At 42.2% G+C, this 18884-nt stretch overlaps 1 protein-coding gene across 9 annotated transcripts in view; it reads right to left on the bottom strand.

Annotated features, from left to right (window-relative positions):
• The window catches only part of TSNARE1 (t-SNARE domain containing 1), a 469882-nt gene that overhangs the window by 163424 nt on the left and 287574 nt on the right, over positions 1-18884 (bottom strand). For all 9 annotated transcript variants that reach the window (XM_083862443.1, XM_083862445.1, XM_083862441.1 and 6 more), the window contains one exon: positions 12935-13017. In XM_083862443.1, coding sequence (XP_083718569.1) covers positions 12935-13017 — 83 coding nt within the window. The remainder of the gene's footprint in view (positions 1-12934; positions 13018-18884) is intronic.

Raw genomic sequence — 18884 nt, 5'->3', positions numbered from 1 at the left:
TTGGAGGAAACTAAAGCTTGTGTTCTCAACCCAGGCATAATAAACTGCCCTGAAATGGGATCTCTCCAGCTCAGTGTGGCTCACTCCCACCTAAAGACAAACATCTGGGTATGAGATGCCCTGTGGGATCTGGCACATCCACACAGACCTGAGGGATCCAGCACAGGCCATGGCTGAGGCTGGGACAGACCCCATAGTCTGGGGGATCCTCAGGCATCACTGATCCCATCCTTCAGCAGCCATATGGAATCGAAATGCTCCCTAGATCTCTACTGAGGATGTAGGGCACCTTGGCAGCACAGCCAGTGATTAATTCCTAATTTGGATACATCCAAAGTTAGCTGAGATGGATCCCACCCCATGCATCAGCTGAGCTGTGATCAATTCTGTGCTCATGCTCATTGCTTGTGGCAAAGAAAAGCAGCACTTAGATTTTCTTCTGCTTGAGATGTAAGGAAGCCATGCTGATAGTCACCAAAAATTAGGTTTAATTGTTTCCTCACTAGCTTCAGATCTATTTAAATCTTGCCTGGATGGGGAGAAATATGGCCTAGCATTAACAAGATTGCAATCCCTTAAACTAGAGCAAGATTAGCATCCTTATATTACTCAATATTCAATAATAAACCCTTTTAAAGGCACAGCTGGGAAGAGTCAGGGAAAGCTTGGAGACTGCGAGTAGAATTTAAGATTTCTCTGCTCTAGAAAAAAAAAAAACTTACCTGCATGCTCATGAATTCTCCCCAGTCCTATTAAAACAGCAAATGTGATCTGTGTAGTGGAAAAAGCTCTATTCTCCTTCTATTAATGTGCCTTTGACATCAGTGAAAACCTGAAGTTACATATTATTCCCTTTTCTTTAAACTCTTAACAAAAAAAAAAAAAAAAAAAAAAAAAAGTGTTTCGGGGAAAGGGTAATATCCACTGGGACGGACTCTAAAGAGGAAAGATAAATACAAATAGAGTTTATTTTACTTTTATATGCGTCAGGTCTGTGTAAGAAAAATGTCTTCCACAGTAAAAAGAGCTGATGCAAGAATTGTGTCTTGTAAATGGACAGCACTGTTGTCTGTAAAAAGGAAGAATGATACATTGGGGCTCACTAGGCAAAAAAAAAAAGAGAAAATTATGAGGAATATACCAAAACCCACTAAAAATAGATCAAATGCACATAAAAATCGTAGTGAATTTTTGACCCACCTTGTAAATTGTTTTTCCTAGAGTCATCTTAAAAAAAAACAAAAAAAAAAGTACAAATGAAGTTATGCTTTATGAAGAGAAGCAGGTTCCTGTAGATGTTTCCTAGTCTCCTAAATTCATTCCACAGAAAGCCTTAATCCCTTAATTCCCCAGCAGGGAATAAAGGAATGACTGAACCTTGTCAAAGGCTTGAGCAGCCAATCCTGAACTGATAACAGGGTGTGAGGTAGGACAAAACTAAGAGACATCAGAGCTGGCCATACAAGAACAAGCTTCTCCTACAAATCTTCTAAACAAAGACAACCCTCATGTGAGAATTGTAGAAAATATTTCTCTGAAAAGCAGGAAGTCAAGTGTCTCCTTGTTAAAGGAAATCCTTTTTCCTCACAAAGAGAGATATGCCATGACACTTTCAAAGTGAAATGAAATCCCAAATTGTCCCACCCGACATAGAATTCCTTGCTTTTCGTTACTCATTTCTGCATCACGTCCGTGTGGATTTATGTATTTTAGTTTCTCTGAAGGTTTTAATTCAACCCTCACATCTTTGAGCACCCCTGGGCCTGTGTGGATGGGGCCCAGAGGGATTTTGCATCCCAACATCTCCCCCTCCTCTTTGATCCATGAAGACTTCCTTGATCACCTTGTTGATCATTTGTTGAATGCACTGGAGCAAACAAGGCACCATTATTAGCACGACTATTACAATTATTAGCATAACTATTATAACTAATATGTATAGACCCATTCTTTAAAGCTCTTTCTCCCAAGATGTTAAATTCCATCTATCAAACAGACTAACTCACCAAATCCCATCATCAATTCTAATTTTTGACACAAGACCAGGAAGTCAAGTGTCCCTCCTTCCTCCTCACAATGAGAGATCTGCAGTGACACTTTCAAAGTGAAATGAAATCCCAAATTGTCCCACCCCATGCAGAATTCCTTGCATTTCATTCCTCATTTCAAAATGCCTCCAAAAGCTTTGCATGTTGCTCAAGTCAGATTTAGAAAGGCTAAAACTTACTCTCTTTTCTCCTCTTGAGCATGAGTTGAATGTAACAATTCCCATTCTCCACTTCTGATAGTGCCAGGCCATGACCCAAGAGCTGTGCTACAAAGGTGTCCTACCAGGCCTGTGATTTCTTTCAAGAATATGGAAAACACCTTTGATTAAAGTGCTTCCAGCCTTTGTCAAAATGGAAATAAAAGCAATTGTATTTTCTTTAGCTTTTTTTCCCCTTATACATAATTTTCCCTTTGCGGCCAATACAGTTATTAAAGCACAACAGGGGAATAAGCATTTACTTTCTCAGCTACTTCCTGACCACTGGAGATGCCCCAGGTTCTTTGCAGCATTTAAACACAGCTGGCACAGGTGACACGAGATTTGGGGAGGAACAACAGTCTTCCATAGCAGAAGCCAGAAAGGCAGCAGGATTCCCTACTCAATACAAAAGGATACTAAATATTAGATTTTAGGCAAAGAAGTCAAACTCTCCCTGTCTAGTAAAGTGGTTTTTTTGAAGGTACTTGTCTATCAGCATGAAAGCAAGATGTTCCCCTCCTGGGCACTGTTCCTCACAGGCTGAGGTGCAATATCCAAGAGAAAGAGGATGAACAATCTTCCAGAGGCATCGAAAAAGAAGCTTAGCCTGTTTTCTTCCAGCTGCCTAAATTTTCAATACCAAGTCTGATGAGATGACACCGTACTGACTGCAGGTCCCTTACACGGTCCCTGTGGAAAGATGGACTGTTAAACTGCTGCTCATCAAGTAAAACAAGTTAAAATCATGACACAGGAACAGGAATATAAATCTCCATAGTGGAATTCAACTATTAGTTTCACTGTGGCTTTCAAAACCCATGTAGCATCTTTAGAGGCACCCAATGGTTTGGGTTGGGAGTGATTTCAAAGATCATCTCATTCCAAACCACCCACCATGGGCAGGGACACCTTCCATCTTCCCAGGCTGCTCCAAGCCCCATCCAACCTGGCCTTGCACACTGCCAGGGATGGGACAAGGCACAGCTTCTCTGGGTGATATGTGCCAAGGCCTTCGCTCTCACAGTGAAGAATTTAATCCTTATATCTAATATAAATGTATTATAAATATATAGAATATAAAATATACAATAATATATATATATTCTATATATAATATAGAATATATTATATAAATATATTATAAATATATAGACTATAAATTGACTCTTTGTCAGTTTAAAGACATTGCCCCTTGTCCTGCCACTCTAAGCCCTTCTTAAAATTCCCTCTCCAGGTTTCCTGTCCCTTTGGGCACTGGAGGGGGCTCTAAGGTCCCTCCACAGAGCCTTCTCTTCTCCAGCCTGGACACCCCCATCTCTCCCAGCCTGGCTCCAGAGCAGAGGGTCTCCAACCCTCTGAGCATCTTTGTGGCACTGAAGTGACTTTACAGGAAATACTTGAGGAATGGTGGCACTGCCTGGGCAGTGTCCCTGCCCCAGAAAGGGAAACTGAGCAGGAGAACTCTGCTGCCTACATGTGCAGATTTTCAGCAGAGGTTTCCAGTGCAAACATTGACCAACCCTTACCATTTTGCTGCTTGATGAGATGTGACAAGCTCACAGCCCAGTGCAATAACACTTCAGGCTACACAGCTGAGACTCAAGGATACTTAAATTCTGTTCCTCATTTCCATGGATCCCAGGTAGGTGTGCATCTTCAGTGATAATATTCCTAACTCCTTGGTATCCCTAGCCCATTAAGAGGTAAGTTTAATACAATTTCTCAAAGCTTTGACCTTTGAGCAGGGCAATTTATTATATGTGCTGCCACTGGGCACAAAGATGAGTCTAAGTGTGGTTTTCCAGTCAGTAACCAAGGATTTCCATTCATTCCTCTGTTAAATGAGGCCATTAAGAGAAATGTAACTCACTAGTTTATGCTGCTGCTAGCAAGGGAAAATTGCTTTTTAATCTCTGACCCCTCAAAATGAAATTGTACCCTGGAAAGAGATTCTGTTAAACAAATGAATTAGAAAAACAAAAGACAGTCTGATTTTCTTCTGCCATCTCTGACTTGCCACAGATCAGACTTGTTCAGAGCTTTCAAACAGAAAATTCTTGCCTTTGAAATACTGAATGCAGGCCACCATGATCAGTATAACTGATGTTTTTAAAATAAGAATATTCTTGACTTGGAACAGCCTCAGTGTTGCATTCTGCCAAGGTGAACAGTCATTAAAATCTGTGTCCTACCTACTCATCTCCTCACCAGAGAAAACAGATTGATCACCAATGGCTCACCACTGAATTGCCCCCAAGCCTTTCCTATCACACAAATAACAGAATGGTTTGGGTCAGGAGGAACCTTAAAGATCATAAACTTCCAACCCCTTTCCATGGGCAGGGACACCTTCCACTATCCCAGGTTGCTCCAAGCCCCATCCAACCTGGCCTGGAACACTTCCAGGGATGGGGCAGCCACAGCTTCTCTGGGCACCCTGTGCCAGGGCCTCAGCACCCTCAGCAGGGAGGACTTTCTTCCTAATATCCAATCTAAACATGTAATCTGTCAGTTTAAAGCCATTCCCCATTCTTTTATCACTCTGCCCTTGTAAAAGTTCCTCTCCAGATCTGTTGTATACCCCCTCCAGGCACCACAAAGCCCACAGTAAGTTCACGCTGGAGTCCTCTCTTCTCCAGGCTGAACAATCACAATTCTGTCAGCCTTTCCTCACAGGAGAGGCGCTCCATCCCTCAAATCATGTTCATGGGCTCCTCTGGATTTCTTCCCTTCTCCACTCATGCCCCTATCACTTTCTTCTTGAATGGCTTGTGCTTAAATGAAAAATAAGCTCACGTGGATATGTTTTCTTTTTCTCCCAAAAATGTCACAATTGGTCTTTTACAATAAAGGAAAAAAAAAAAAAAAAAAAAAAAGGCTAAACTACTACCTGAATCAGGCATCTCTCCCTTTTGGATGGTACAAATGAAGAGATGTTCTGCTGTGATTAAAAACGGCCTGAAAGATTTTTCTTTTACACACCGGAACACACAACTGCATGACGTCCAAAAGCTCTAAACAACCCCTTTCTTAATAAATATTTGATCACACAGATCCATTATTTACAGAAAACAAGGAGAGTTTTAAATAAACGTTGTGGCTCAGACCTTGCTGAGGTTAAGTTGCTGCATTCACACAGTTCATTTATCACAGGGACTGGCGCTGACTCGAACACCACTTCCCACAGAAAGCAGCTGTTTTGTAAATGGCTGCATTAAAATACAGAGAAAAATCAGGCAAAGACAGAAGCTGCTTCTAAATGAAGCACTCTAAAAAAATCTGAAAAATCTCAGCCTGCCTTTCACAGGGAGCCAGTGAGCAAGGGAAAAAAGGAGGCAGAAGTTTTATCCCAACCAACTGCTGCTGGTGAAGGAGCTGGAGCACGATTCTCAGCCTGGGGAAAAGGAGGGTCAGGGAGGACCTTCTTGCTCTCTACAGCTCCCTGACAGGAAGGGGTAGCCAGGTCAGTCTCAGTCTTTTTGCCCAGGTAAAAAGTGAAGGAGTTAAGGGGAAATGGCCTCAAGTTGTGCCAGGGGAGGTTTAGATCAGATATTAGGAAAATAATTCTTCACTGAAAGGGTTGTTAACCACTGGAACAGGCTGCCCAAGGAATTGGTGGAGTGACCAACCCTGGAGGCATTTAAAAACACATCAAGATGTGGCATGTGGGGACATGGTTTAGTGGTGGGCCTGGCAGTGCTGTGTTCATGGATTATCTTAGTAGCCTTGTCCAAACTAAATGATTCAATTTAATCACCGAAAGCACTGCCCCAGACAGCTCTGCTTGCTGCCCAGACCGTATTGCAAGACAAAGGGAGCCTGAAGGAAGGGGCAGGCTTGCAGCAGCAAGGATTTCCTTCAAGGCTCTCTAGCAATACAGACCACGTTGGGGCACATCTGACAGGAATTACAAGCAAACATCCGTGTGGGGGAGGTTTTGAGCAACCTGGGCAAGCAGATTACTGGGATCATTATGGGGGAATGGAATGCTTGAGGTGCTGGCAGCCATGCTTCGGCAGGGAAGGACTGGGAGGTCGCAGTTGGTAGGAAAAATAAAAAAAAATATGGCTTGACAGGAGAGAAAAGGGGTGGAATTAACACAAGTTCTATGGGGGGGAAATTGCTTTGAAGTTGAAGAAATTCAGTCTGAATGGGAAGCCCAGGCAGAAGTTCCTGAACTGATCTGGAGTGGAAGTGTTGCTATGGACTGAGAGACAGAAAGTGGAGAGGGTCTGCAAATTGGTTTGAGAGATTCAAGCAATTTGTGCAGAACTTCTTTTCCTAACTGGAGTTCATGGTGCAGAGCCATGAAGACTCTGTATGGTGGCAAAGTTTCTTTCTTCTGCTGAGGAGGAGGATTAAGGCTCAGTCATGTAATTAAACAGTCACTTCAGTAATGGCTTTTGCTTGGAGTCCTTACAGAGCCCCGAGTTCCTACTGTGGCTTTAATTCAGCTGCCATCACTTTTACAGGCAGGAAGAAAGAATAGCTCTGTAATCCCCCAAATGAAACTTCCAAGTGCTAATTACCCAGAGGAGCTGCAAACTCAGCCATGCTCATCGTGGTGACAGACACAGACAAACAGCAACACGAGGTGGATTGTTTATGTTGCAGCAGTGATGTTACATCTCTCTGTCACAAATCTGCCATACGAGCACTCAGCCTTTTCTTGTCCTAGGAGATCACAGAATCCCAGAATTATGGAGTTATTTAAGTTGGAAAAGGCCTTTAGGCCCATCAAATCCAGCCTCTGACTGATCACCACCTTGTCATCTAAGTGCCACATCCAGTCCTTTCTTGAATATCTCCCGTGTGTTTCCACCACCCCCCTGGACAGCCCATTCCAATGCTGGACAACCCCTTCCATGCAGAAATTCTCCTTCAGCCATTTCTCATCCAAATCCTTCCCCAGCTCTGTTGCCCTTCTCTGAACATGCTCCAGCACCTCAATGTCTTTCTTGAAGTGAGGGATCCAGACGATGCAGCTGAGGGAGCTGGGGTGGGGCTCAGCCTGGAGAAAAGGAGGTTCAGGGAGAACCTTCTTGCTCTCTAGAACTTTCTGAAAGGAAGGTGTAGCCAGGTGGGGGTCAGCCTCTTCTTCCAGGTAAAAAGTAACAGGTTAAGGGGAAATGGCCTCAAATTGCATCAAGATAATCCAACCACACTGGTCTCCCATGGCTTTGCAGCGGCTGGATGGTCAGGGTGCAATCATGCTGCCAGCTGGCTCTTCATTAACCTCAAACTAAGGTTAAAATTATTTAGTCGCAGCAAAAGACAAGGTCTTAGAGCATATCCATAGTGAAGAGGAGGAGATGATCTTCATTGTTACAATATTTATAAGCAACAAGTGCTTTGAGAGGCTACCATCCCAAAAAATTTCAAAGACTCTGAGAGGGTGATTTTTGAAACTGAAATTCTCTTTTGTTGTTAAAATACGAATGAGTTATTTGAGCAAAAGTTGCAGACAGTCCCTTATCAGTGGTCCCCAGGCAATAAGATCTCTGCAAATATCACAGATTTATGAGGATTTTTTTTCCTCAGAACTCCAGCCTTCCAAGTGCCCCTCTTGTGAACCCATGAAAGCCAGACCCAAGAATTGCTTCTTTATTGGAAAAAACCTCATTGATCTTAGACTACACAAGTGGGTCACTGCACTGCTGTTTGCCTTTGCAATGCCAGTGAACCCAAATCAGCTTGACTTCCTGTCTTGGGTTATGTAATCAAAAAAATGTTTATGCTATTCCATATGTTGAAACCAGTTGGGGACCTGTTTTCTTTATCTCTTGAACCTCCAGGAGGGAGGGGATGGCTGCCTTCTGATAACGGGGCAGTTGTTGAAAACGGGTGGGGCAGTGTTCCTTATCTCTTTCCACCTTCCAGGGGATATCTTTTATTAATGGGTCATTGAGGCTCACCAATGACATGACACATTACATCATCCCAGTGCTCCTTATCTCCTCCAGGGGGATTTCTTCTGTTAATGGGTCATCGAGGCTCACCAATGACATCACACATTACATCATCCCATTGGGAGATGCTCCACCCAGTGAGGGGAGCCAAACAGTTCCTACCTGGATAAAAACTGAGACACTGGAGCACCAGACATCCAGTTTTTCCACTGCATTCCTGGAGGAAGACTGGACCTATCTTGCCATTACTGGACCCTTTCTACAGGACCATCTCTACTCCAACAGAACCACATCTGCCACTCCAGAAGGGCTTACTTTGGACTGCTTCCAACACCCTGACCAACAGAGTGTCAGATTGTATTTCTGGCTCTGTCAGGGTTTCTAGGATTTTTGTTTGTTTGTTTGCTTGTTTTTTTTGTACTACTACATTTGTATTGTTAATATTTCTAGTAAAGAACTGTTATTCCTATTCCCAAATCTTTGCCTGAAGGCCTCTACTTTCAAAATTATAATAATTTGGAAGAGAGGAGATTACATTCTCCATTTCAAGGGAAACTCCAGCTTTCCCTGGCAGATACCTGTCTTCCTAAACTGAGACACTTCCACAGAGGATATAGAGAAAGAAAGTGACCAGCATCAATCAGAGCAACTCTTCCAAACAAGCAGTTCTTCCGAAACAAATTAGCTTCAGCAGTCAGCACACAGAGGCCTTCAGTCAGTGAGGCCAAGCTGAACTTAGGCCAAACTTTGCATAAGAAAAAAAAAGAGCAACTGGTTTAATGTGTACCCCAGGAGTCTGCATTGGTTTCTTTTCCTTTTTCTCAATCCACCTGCAGGAAGCTCTGAGCAAAGTGAACAAAGTAAAGGCAATTTCAGGAGGCAAATCTGGTATGAATGGCAGGAGTCACCATTCCTGCTTGAGGCCCAAGAGAAATGAGACCCTCACTGAAAAGAAGGGCATTGAAGCAAGACCGGTGCAGGAGATAACTTTTACTGGCTTCCCCCTGCCAGATTTGTCTGCCTCTCTGTCATTTTTCAAACTCAGATTTTCTAGTGAGAGTAGGATAAAAAAGTAAAATTGTCAAATTTCTGTGACCAACAGGGTTTTCATATAGAAAAAAAGGCCTCTTTTTTGTATCAATATTCAACTCCTATTGCTTTCATCTGCATTTTGACGCTGTGTGCTCCCAGAGATAATGCAGTGGCCCAGCTTAACTGCGACTTGTAGTAAAAATAAGTTTAAGTGGAAACAATTATTTTCCATTTATAATTTAAAATGACAGGAAAAAAGTCTGCTTATATATATATATTTATCCCAAAGCTCTGACAGCTCCCACTAATCTTTCAGAGTTTAGATGGGGCACATGAGAATTCACTCAAAATAATAAAACTCTGCTGCTAGCACACACATCTCAAGAGGAAGGAACACCTTACCCAATTTAAAATGCAGACAAAGGAGCTCATCGTGAAGATATTTACATTTTTTTTAACATTTCTATCATTTCAGGGAACCTAAATGTCTTATTTTGTAGTAGCTAAGGGAAAACTATTTACTGGTTCTTTGTTATGTTAATGTGCAGGTTGGGACTGGTTCTCCAGGTTGTATTGTTGAAGTGACTGCATGGGTTACATGCAAATATTGTGCTAAATAACCAGCCAGTGAATCATTATTCCTGACAGAAATCCCTCCATTAAGTTCTACAGAAGGTCTTAAACTTGAATGTTTCAGTGGTGTTGACATTTCTGATTTCTCAATTTATGTGTACATTTGTTGATGGACTAATAAAAACATGACATTGACTAATAAAAATATTGCACACACAGAGGCACATTTATATACATATAAACAGTAATAAATAACAAATGTTTGTAAGCCAGCCTGCATTTACAGGATAATCACACTGTAACATAAGTAACAAGCAAACACACTCGTGAATTAGCAGTTTAACATAAGAATGAAAACTGCTCAGTAGGTTTTAAGGAACAGTTTGTGCCTTTGATCCCTGAGCAACACAGATGGAATTTAGAGCGTGTAAAGCTCTGGTGAGTCCCTCAAAAGCAGTTCACCCACAGGGCCATCTGGCTGATCACCCTCCCAAACCCATCCCAGATATCTCCAAAGCATCCAAAACCAGGCAAACCACCCCAAAGAATGACCTGCACCCACTCTGCATTACCCAAATGTGTGCAAGGGGCACCAATGTTCCTCCCCACAGCATCCCTAAGGGCTGTGGGATCACTGTCCCATCATGGGGACAGTGTCACTTTAGGTGTAAGATGAGCCGATATCATGGTGATAAAAATGAAATTTGGAATGTTTATCTTGTAAAGTAACAGTAAAAAGCCACCTCCGTGGCAACCCCCAGACCACCTTAAAAACAAACCTCAAAAGCGAGAGCTGGTTCCCTTCAAAGAAGCTCGGCAGCCGCAGCCCCCACCCGCTGCCGCCGCCGAGGCCGAGAGAGAGAAGAAAAACCGGCCGCTCCCCCTGAGCCCGGCACGGGGGATCCCGGAGCCCGCAGAGCCGCATCCCCGGGCCGCCGGACCGCCGCCCTGTTCCAAAAGAAGGGAACCCACGCCTGCCACGTTCCACCTCCACCTCACAAGCCTCGGCCCGAACCCCCGCAAACGTTGCCGCCGCTGTGAGGCAGCGGGAGAACCCCGAGACGCCATGACTGCTGTAAAAATGCCACGCGGTCGCTGAAGTCTCCAGCCGCCCGCCCAGGCCGACCCCACATGCAAATCAAAGACCCCAGGTGCATCTTGGGACTCTTTTAACACCAGAAACCCCTTATAAAAATAAAACTAAGTAAAATTAAAACACACAAGAACCAATGCTGGGCCGTGTAGACCCTAAAGTATCGGGGGAACTGATTTTTCCAGTTTCTGTGACTTAAGAGTGCCAAACCAGAAGTGAGACCCCCAAAGAAAACAAAAGCAATTCAGAACTCTGGGAACACTCCCAGCGAGGGAAGAGTTCTCCAGCCCTGCTCAACTCCCTGCAGCAGAGCTGATCAGCACCCTCCTCCTCCACAGCGCACGGGCTGCCAAAAACCCCTCGAGCAACCATTATAAGAGCTGATTAATAAAGGCATTTTAAGGAGATTAATATTATCTCCGCCCATTTATTCATAACAATGGCACATAACACATGAGGGATCACTTGCAACTTGACCAGCCCCTGGCCAGCAGGGCTGACAAAAATTCACCTAATTTTGTGTTCATGGTGGCAGAGAGTGAACTGGGTTTACACATATTTTTTTCTGGTGATCCAGTAGGGCACAGGATAGTTCCCTGTGCTCCACAGGAGACCTGGACTGCAATTTCCTTTAGCAGCCAAAGTTTTGTAAGTTCTATTTGTCATTATGGGCTTGTTTCAAGTGCAAGAGAGACTCTGTTTTCTCATGGACACCAATCAGTTCATATTTACGCCCTTGGCAGGGGTTGCCTGGCTGAAACTGGCTAGTTCTCTATCCTGATGAACACACCTGAGGAAAAAAGGGGCCTCCTGTCTGGGCAGGCTCTTTCAGCAGCTCCTGCTGAAGAAAGCAGAGTCTTTAGACTGTGCTGCATCCATTTTCTGCCTGACTCCTCTTTGACCTTAGCCAAAGCCATCATTAATTCATTTACAGCTTTGCAATCAGCTCTACAGTCAGGTCAAGTATTAAATTCATTCCAGTTTCATTTTAGACTTCATGTGGTACATAACAAGTTATTTTCAAAGTGAATGCAGGATTACAAGCAGGGCAACAAATGTTATCTTGAATATATACACATTAAAACCCAGAACGTAGCTGAAGACAGAGCTTATTTTCTGCAGTGTCGAAGTTCTACAGAACACACTCTTATTACCCAAAATTGGGACAATGTGCTTCACCAGAAAATGAGCTGTAGATAATTTCAAACTCATATCACTCCATTACATCAGAGTAAAATGCCTGTGAGTCTTACTCCTTTGGTCTGGAGGTTTGCCCCAGAGCTTCAGAGTTCACTCTGGCCAAGGACCAAACAACAGGCACCATGTGCTCTTATGGACCTCAGCTACATTTTGTCAGAACTCCAGACACACGAAAATCACCAATTTATGCTTGAGGAAAAAATAAAAACTAGCAGGTTTTTCTTCTGTCAGTCAATTTTTTCTTTGTTCATTCCCCCACTCCCCTTCATCCCTAGAAAGTACTAATTATAACCATCAAAGAGCTCTTTCTGGGCAAACTGTTTTCAAAAAGATTAATGTTTGTGTGTGTATGTGTGTGTGTGTTTATGTTTTATTATTGCTCCAATGAAGAAAAAAACCAAAACAATTCACCAAAAAAAATTCCCTGAAATTGCCTTTGAAAAGTGCTGAACACCACCACCACAGCCATTATTCACCAACCACATCATGTTGTTTGACAACCCAAGTTGTTTTCTCAAAGTACTGTTGCCTGATTATAGGGAAACACACCAAACAGAAGCACATATGCACTTAAATGATGTACTTTTTATGGTGTCTTTCAAAGAACAACAGTAGCTAATTGTTGACTTTCCTACTGGGATATGTCTGTTTAATATGTAGATCTCTTAATGACTGCTCTAAGGCAAATTGACTGTGCTATGGTAATCTAATCATATATATATATACACACAAAAAAAAAAAAAGCTTAGTTCCTACTTAGAATATACTTTATAATCTTTCCAGGTAGCACAAATCCAGTGGATCACAACTGCCAGGTGTTTTGTTTACTGCAAATACTGTCACTGAAAGTATTTGTAGGTTTTTTTTAGTCCCACTTACTTGGTGCTGACTTGCTTTTGCCAACTGCTCATTGGCTGAGTCTACATTAGAAGAAGAGGCCTCAATGTTGGCTTCAATGCTATCTGCAAATTAAAAGAAGATAATTACAGGGTACAAAACAAAACAAAAAAAAAATCAGAACAAAAGTTTTACACCAACAGCATTTCATCAATTCACTTGTGGCCATTAAGAAAGGAACTGCCTCTTGTTTGTGACCTGCAGTTCTGCAGGGAAGTTGGACCAACACCCATTTTGCTGAACATCCAACCCATCAGTCAGAGGCAGGATGACTGACAGCTCTCCACGGGCCCCCTGACAGGATGGAGGTTGCCTCTCATCCCATTCCTTCTGAAATCAATGGGAGGAGTGACAAGGAATTCAACAGAAAGTGGCTCAAGACTGAAATTTACTGGATTAAATTATAGAAGGGACATGGCGCCTGGAATTATCTCAATGTTAGAGTTCAGGGATAGGATTCATGTGGGTCCTTATGGGTTATTGACCATGCCCAGGTGTCTGTTCTTGATCAAATTGTCTCAGCCAACATCACAGAGAGCAAATCCAGGGTGTGCAATTCCTCCCACTCCCCAGGAGTTGATCGGGTTAAACAAAACACCAGCCAAACTCCTGGACCACATTTTCAACTTGCACTGGAGGTCTGTAAAATGGCTCAGACTGAGACAAATTGCTGGAATCTACAACTAAGGGAAAAGAATCTCACCCTACATCGCTGTGTTTGGCACTGAGGGAAGCCTGGAGGAATCACAAGGAATCAAAATGAGACTGGAAAATAAAGATAATCAGCCACCCATCATAGCTGGCAGGTCCCTATTTCCATCAAAAACAAATATTAACTTTGACTCCTGACTGTGCTTAGAAAGCAAGACAGCTATGGTATAAAACCTGCAAAAAAGTTGTTTGGTTTTTTTTTTTTTTCCAGCAGAAATCTTGGAAATGTGATCAGCTTGTCCCCCAAGAGATGTACAGCAGATGATTTCTGCTCACAGGGGAAGAGGATGTGCCCTCAGTCTGTTTCTTGATCAAATGGGTGGTTTGGAGCACAAAATACACCACAGAATGCGTGAACTCGATCAGGAGGACTCAGCCTCAGGTAGAAATTGGAGAATAATAAGATCCCAGAGATTTCTCCAATCCTTAATAAAACCAATGGAAATTCTTCAATTAATAGTATCAGGAGTTGGATTAAGACATGCCACAAAAGATTCAAGTAATTCATTCTGAAAGGTTCTAAAGGAAAGAGCAGGAATTAATCTCACCACTTTTGTGGTGGACAAAGAAAATGAGGGTTTGCAGATAATTTGTGGAAAGTGGTTGCATTCAGATTTTGCCATTTTTGAATGAATGAAACAGTGTTAAAGTCTGTTAAGGTAATTATGCACTTAGAGTAATAACCCAAAATAAAATACATTATTAATAAAGCAAAGTGGAGGGGAAAAAAAACCCACAAACAAAAGAGAAAAAGAGTAAAATCCCAAGTGCCTAATCAATGTAAAAGAAATTGCTCATGTATAAAGTTTCCTGGGGTCTTAGTGCAGACACCCTTCACTGCTCAAACTTCTCTTAAAGGCTGATTGGCCTCAGAAAATGAATCATTTAGGCAGAGAGGAGCTACAGAGGAGAAATGTATTAAATATATCCTTCTAAAACAAGAGTAATCTGTCTGTACCTCTCCTGGGGAAGAAGGAAATCATAGAAGCAGCTTAATTTATCTCCCTTAAAAGGCCCTCCAGAGGAACCCAATATTTTCTGCTGCCTGCAGGGAGGCCTGAGGAGATTTGCCTTTGTTAGATAAAATTAAACACTGTGCACACACCCTTAGTGTTCTGTGGAATGGGAGAGCCACACCTTGGGCACTGTTTAGGCAAACACCATCTCTGTTTTTCCCAGCACAGACTTTCCCAGGTCAGAAGGATGTGTGTTACCTGTTCTGGATGAACTGGGATGTTACACCAGGGGAAAACTAAAACAAACAAACAAACAAACCACCCACCAAAACAGCTCTAAAACTCTACAATAATGAGATGTAAATATGTGAAGCAATTTAACTAGGTATTTCTGCCGATTAACAAAGGAAAGCAAGGAGAGGAAAGAGAATTTGGCTCAAATCACAAAGAAATAAGCAATAATTCAATGGTATTAATAAGTCAGTGATGAATATGTCTCTGACAGATATTTCAGTGAATCTTTGATGAACAAGTGGTGGTTCACAGTCTTACTTTGGTCCCTTCCAGGCTTCTTGTCAAGGTACCTCCCCTGGGGATGGAGAGACAAGGGTGGCAGAGTCCTCAGTAGACTGAAAAAATCTCCTGGAGGGATCTGCCTCTTCCTGTCCCTTTGGCTTTGGGACGAAGGGACAGAGAGTTTGTTCCCAAACAGATGAGATAATCCAACTCTGGGTCTGGAATTTCTCAAAAAAAGTGAATCCCATGACAATTTTCTGCCCTCAGACTCTGGTGATAAATTTATTGTACAATTTGAAAACAAAAATCCCAAGAGGATACAGTCGACATTTTGCTAAACTCAGGGGCAGGGCTGCACCAAAGCAGATGGTGTTTGCAAAAAAACCACATCAGATAATTAGGAAAATATTTATAATTTCTCATCTAAAGCACAGTCTTGCAATAGGAGTAGTGAAGGTGACAGAGCTAGCTAGGCTTTAGATTAATTTTTTTTATGATTTTATGACACATTTATCACACAGAGATGGAAACAGTGATGATCCCAAGAGGTATCTTTCAATTGCAGCTATTTCTCTGTGTCCTGAGATGAAGCCCTTCTAATGACCAACAAGAGTCTTACATGGGAAATAACTGGATGGACAGTGGCTAAAGTGGGGGTTTTGCCCTAATCTTTCAAGGAATCACTCACAAAACCTGAATTTTTACAGCAGCACCAATGGATTGGTTTCAAGAGGCAGAATTTCAGCTAAATCCCTTGAAAGACAGAAAAGTGAGCTCGTGAATGAGAATTTTTTAAATGCTCACACTTGGCAGTAACCAAAATGGGCCCCTTCAGGTTTTCATAGTATGCTTTTTATTTTTAGCACTTTAATAAGCTTAACCCTCTTTTATCGCTACAACTTCTGGCTAAAAATAATCAATATAGCATACTGAGAGGCACAATAAAAAGAAGGAGGGAAAAAAAAAGGAGTATTTTGGTAATGCAGAGCAGTTTCTTTCCTAATTAAAAGCCAAGTTTGGAGGGAAATTGCTTTCAGCATGAAAATGAATTTCGCCCATTCGAATTGCCATGTACTTGGAAAGTTTTAAGTGAGTGTCATTCCATGAACAAAAGACCCTCAGGCTTAGTGAAGACAGAACTGTGGATGTTAAAGGGAAGGAAAACTATGACAATTCTTCCAGAGCAAAGTTTAAAATGGCTCAGGGTTAGTAATTTGCAAACTTCAATGTAAACATCCAGTTATAAATTCTGCACACGAGAGGATTTATAAAATAATCATGCTCATATGTTAAATTTGGGCTAAATGGGTCACACTGGCTTTGATTGGTGCAAGAAAATACAATTTTCAGCACTGTGAGTCATCAGGAGCTGTGGTTATTGCTTCCAAAAAAAGGCAGCTAGAACTCATCTTCCTATCTGATTCCAGCAGAGCTCTAATTCCTCCACAAAACACATCTCAGCCCTCAGAGGTAAGGACTGAGGCACTGAACAACCAGCCAGCACCATTTGCCAGGCAGGCCTGGAAAAGACTATTTAAAGTACCCTAAAATGTCACAACAAGCTCTTCTTGTTGGTTTTCTCCAGCTAACAGCCCAAGCCCCTTGGTATGAATGAATAAAAGTGGCTACAGGGCAGTGGCCGAACACCAGCATAAATTCACGGCACTTTTTTTTTTTTTCTCCTGAATGATTTATACCGTCCTTGAAAATGCATCTTGGAAATGTCAAGTATCTGCTGCATATGGATGTGCTGAAAAATTGTCCTGCCCTGCCAGAGGTTTTCCATGCCTGCCAGGATACCTCTCCCAGGGATTTAAAATTCAAACGTTTCCCTGCGCGTGTCTGCCGGAAAACAACACGTCCTGTCAGAGAATGAGGCCCCTCCTACCCTCTGCTCAGTGCTAAATGGCAGAGTGCAGGGATATCATCACTTTGGCATCTGCAAAGCAATTTGTTGTTCTTCCTTACAGAGACAAGTGGCCTCAGATGGCTGATGTTTGCCACAGAAGAAGGGTCAGCCCATGAAGAGTGTCCATGTTCTGGACCCAGTGACCACTGCACCCTCAGTCACCCATCCAAGCTGTCCTTAATTCCCATATGATGCTCTCAAATGGACTGGGATAATCAATCCAAGACTCTACCTTTAAACCCACAAAATTAGCACATGTGAGGATATTATATCATGGCAACACACCTGATTAATTTTTTTCTCCTACTTCCTTCTTTTTCTGCTTAAAAAAAAAAGTTATTTCAACAAGAGGAGCTTTTTGTGAAGTAATTCGTGGGTGTGTCCGATTTTTTTTTTCCATTCACTGAGTAATCTCTGAAAGTAATTTACAGAGCAAAACAAGTCAAATAGCTTTGAATGGGAAATTCCGGAAAATTTCCTGTAGCACACCCTTTCTTTTCATAAAATCAGAGAATCATGGTATGGTTTGGGTTGGAAGAGGCCTTAAAATCATCTCGTTGCTGCCATGGGAAGGGACATCTTCCACAGTTCCAGGTTGCTCCAAGCCCTGGCCTTGAACTCTTCCAGGGATGGGGAGTCCTTAACTTCTCTGGGAAACCTTCTCCTTGTGATTTACACTCAACTGTTTTTCTTTTTTTTAAAATTCTGTAAGATATTCAAGTTACAGAAAAACAAAATATGTTTCTTTAAATTTACAAATAATAAAAAAAAAGAAGTAAAGATTAATTTTGTGGGTTTTTTTTTTTTTTTTTTTTTTTTTTTTTTCCCGAATCTAGCTTGTGAATTGAAACAGTTTGGATAAATCCATTAATTTCATTTGCATGCAGCATTTTTCACAAGTCCATTTTTGTCTATAATTAACACAAAACTCACTTTCCATCACACAGCTGAGTTATCAAGTCCTATTGCTGATGAAAGAAGTTCCAATCTGAGTTTGTCACCAGAATAATAAGGTTGGTGGGGGTGTGGATTCACAGAAATAAATATATTTTATTTCTGCTTGCTGTCTTGGAAAGATCATATATTTTACCTACCAAGTGAGGTCACTGATATTTACAACTTGCGTGACCTCTTCTGCTTTACGTGGCTCGTTTGATTTACTTAAACTGCTCAAGCCATGCTTCCCAAACAGCCTGTCTGGCAGAGAATTGCACCTCCCAGCAGAAATAAACCGCCCACCTGAGCACCTTTCTGAAATTCACTGCTCAATCGCAGCATTAGTAGAAATTGAGACCACGGCAGTTCTGACTTCCCATAAAAACTGCTTTGGATAAAATTGATGCGAGAAGAATCCTATGGGTGCCAATAAACCTCGTGGAAGGAAGAGCCTTGCTTCTTGTACAAAATTAGCCGGCTCATTAACTGTAATTATACTAGCCCAATCACATTATGAGGGTCAAACACAGAAACAAACACAGCAGACAAATCTTCAGGCATTAGGAAATTTGCGAGTGTAGAGTCGCCCATCACTCTTCCCCTTGTAAACCAGCGTATGCTGTCTTAGCAGAGAGCTAAATGTGAGAGCCATAAAGGGATGACACAAAAAAAAAAAAAATCACACTCACAGAGAGCAGGAGGAGCAGAGGAACACAGGAGCTCCTGCAATTTTTGTGCTGCTTGTTATCTCGAGTAGAATGAGTCTGGTCAGAGATCACAGTAGCCACAAACTGGCCCCAAAAACTTTGTCACAGCAGAGGTCACCAAGAAGTGCCTCACAGGGAACTGGGGCTGTCCAACCCTCTCCAGAGAATTATTCAATGGAGGTCAGCCTTGCTGCAGT

This window comes from Zosterops lateralis (genome assembly GCF_965231275.1).
Source record: "Zosterops lateralis genome assembly, chromosome: 1".
Classification (NCBI taxonomy): domain Eukaryota; kingdom Metazoa; phylum Chordata; class Aves; order Passeriformes; family Zosteropidae; genus Zosterops; species Zosterops lateralis.
The sequence above is the reverse complement of the archived record's forward strand: the minus strand, read 5'-3'. Positions and strand labels throughout refer to the sequence as shown.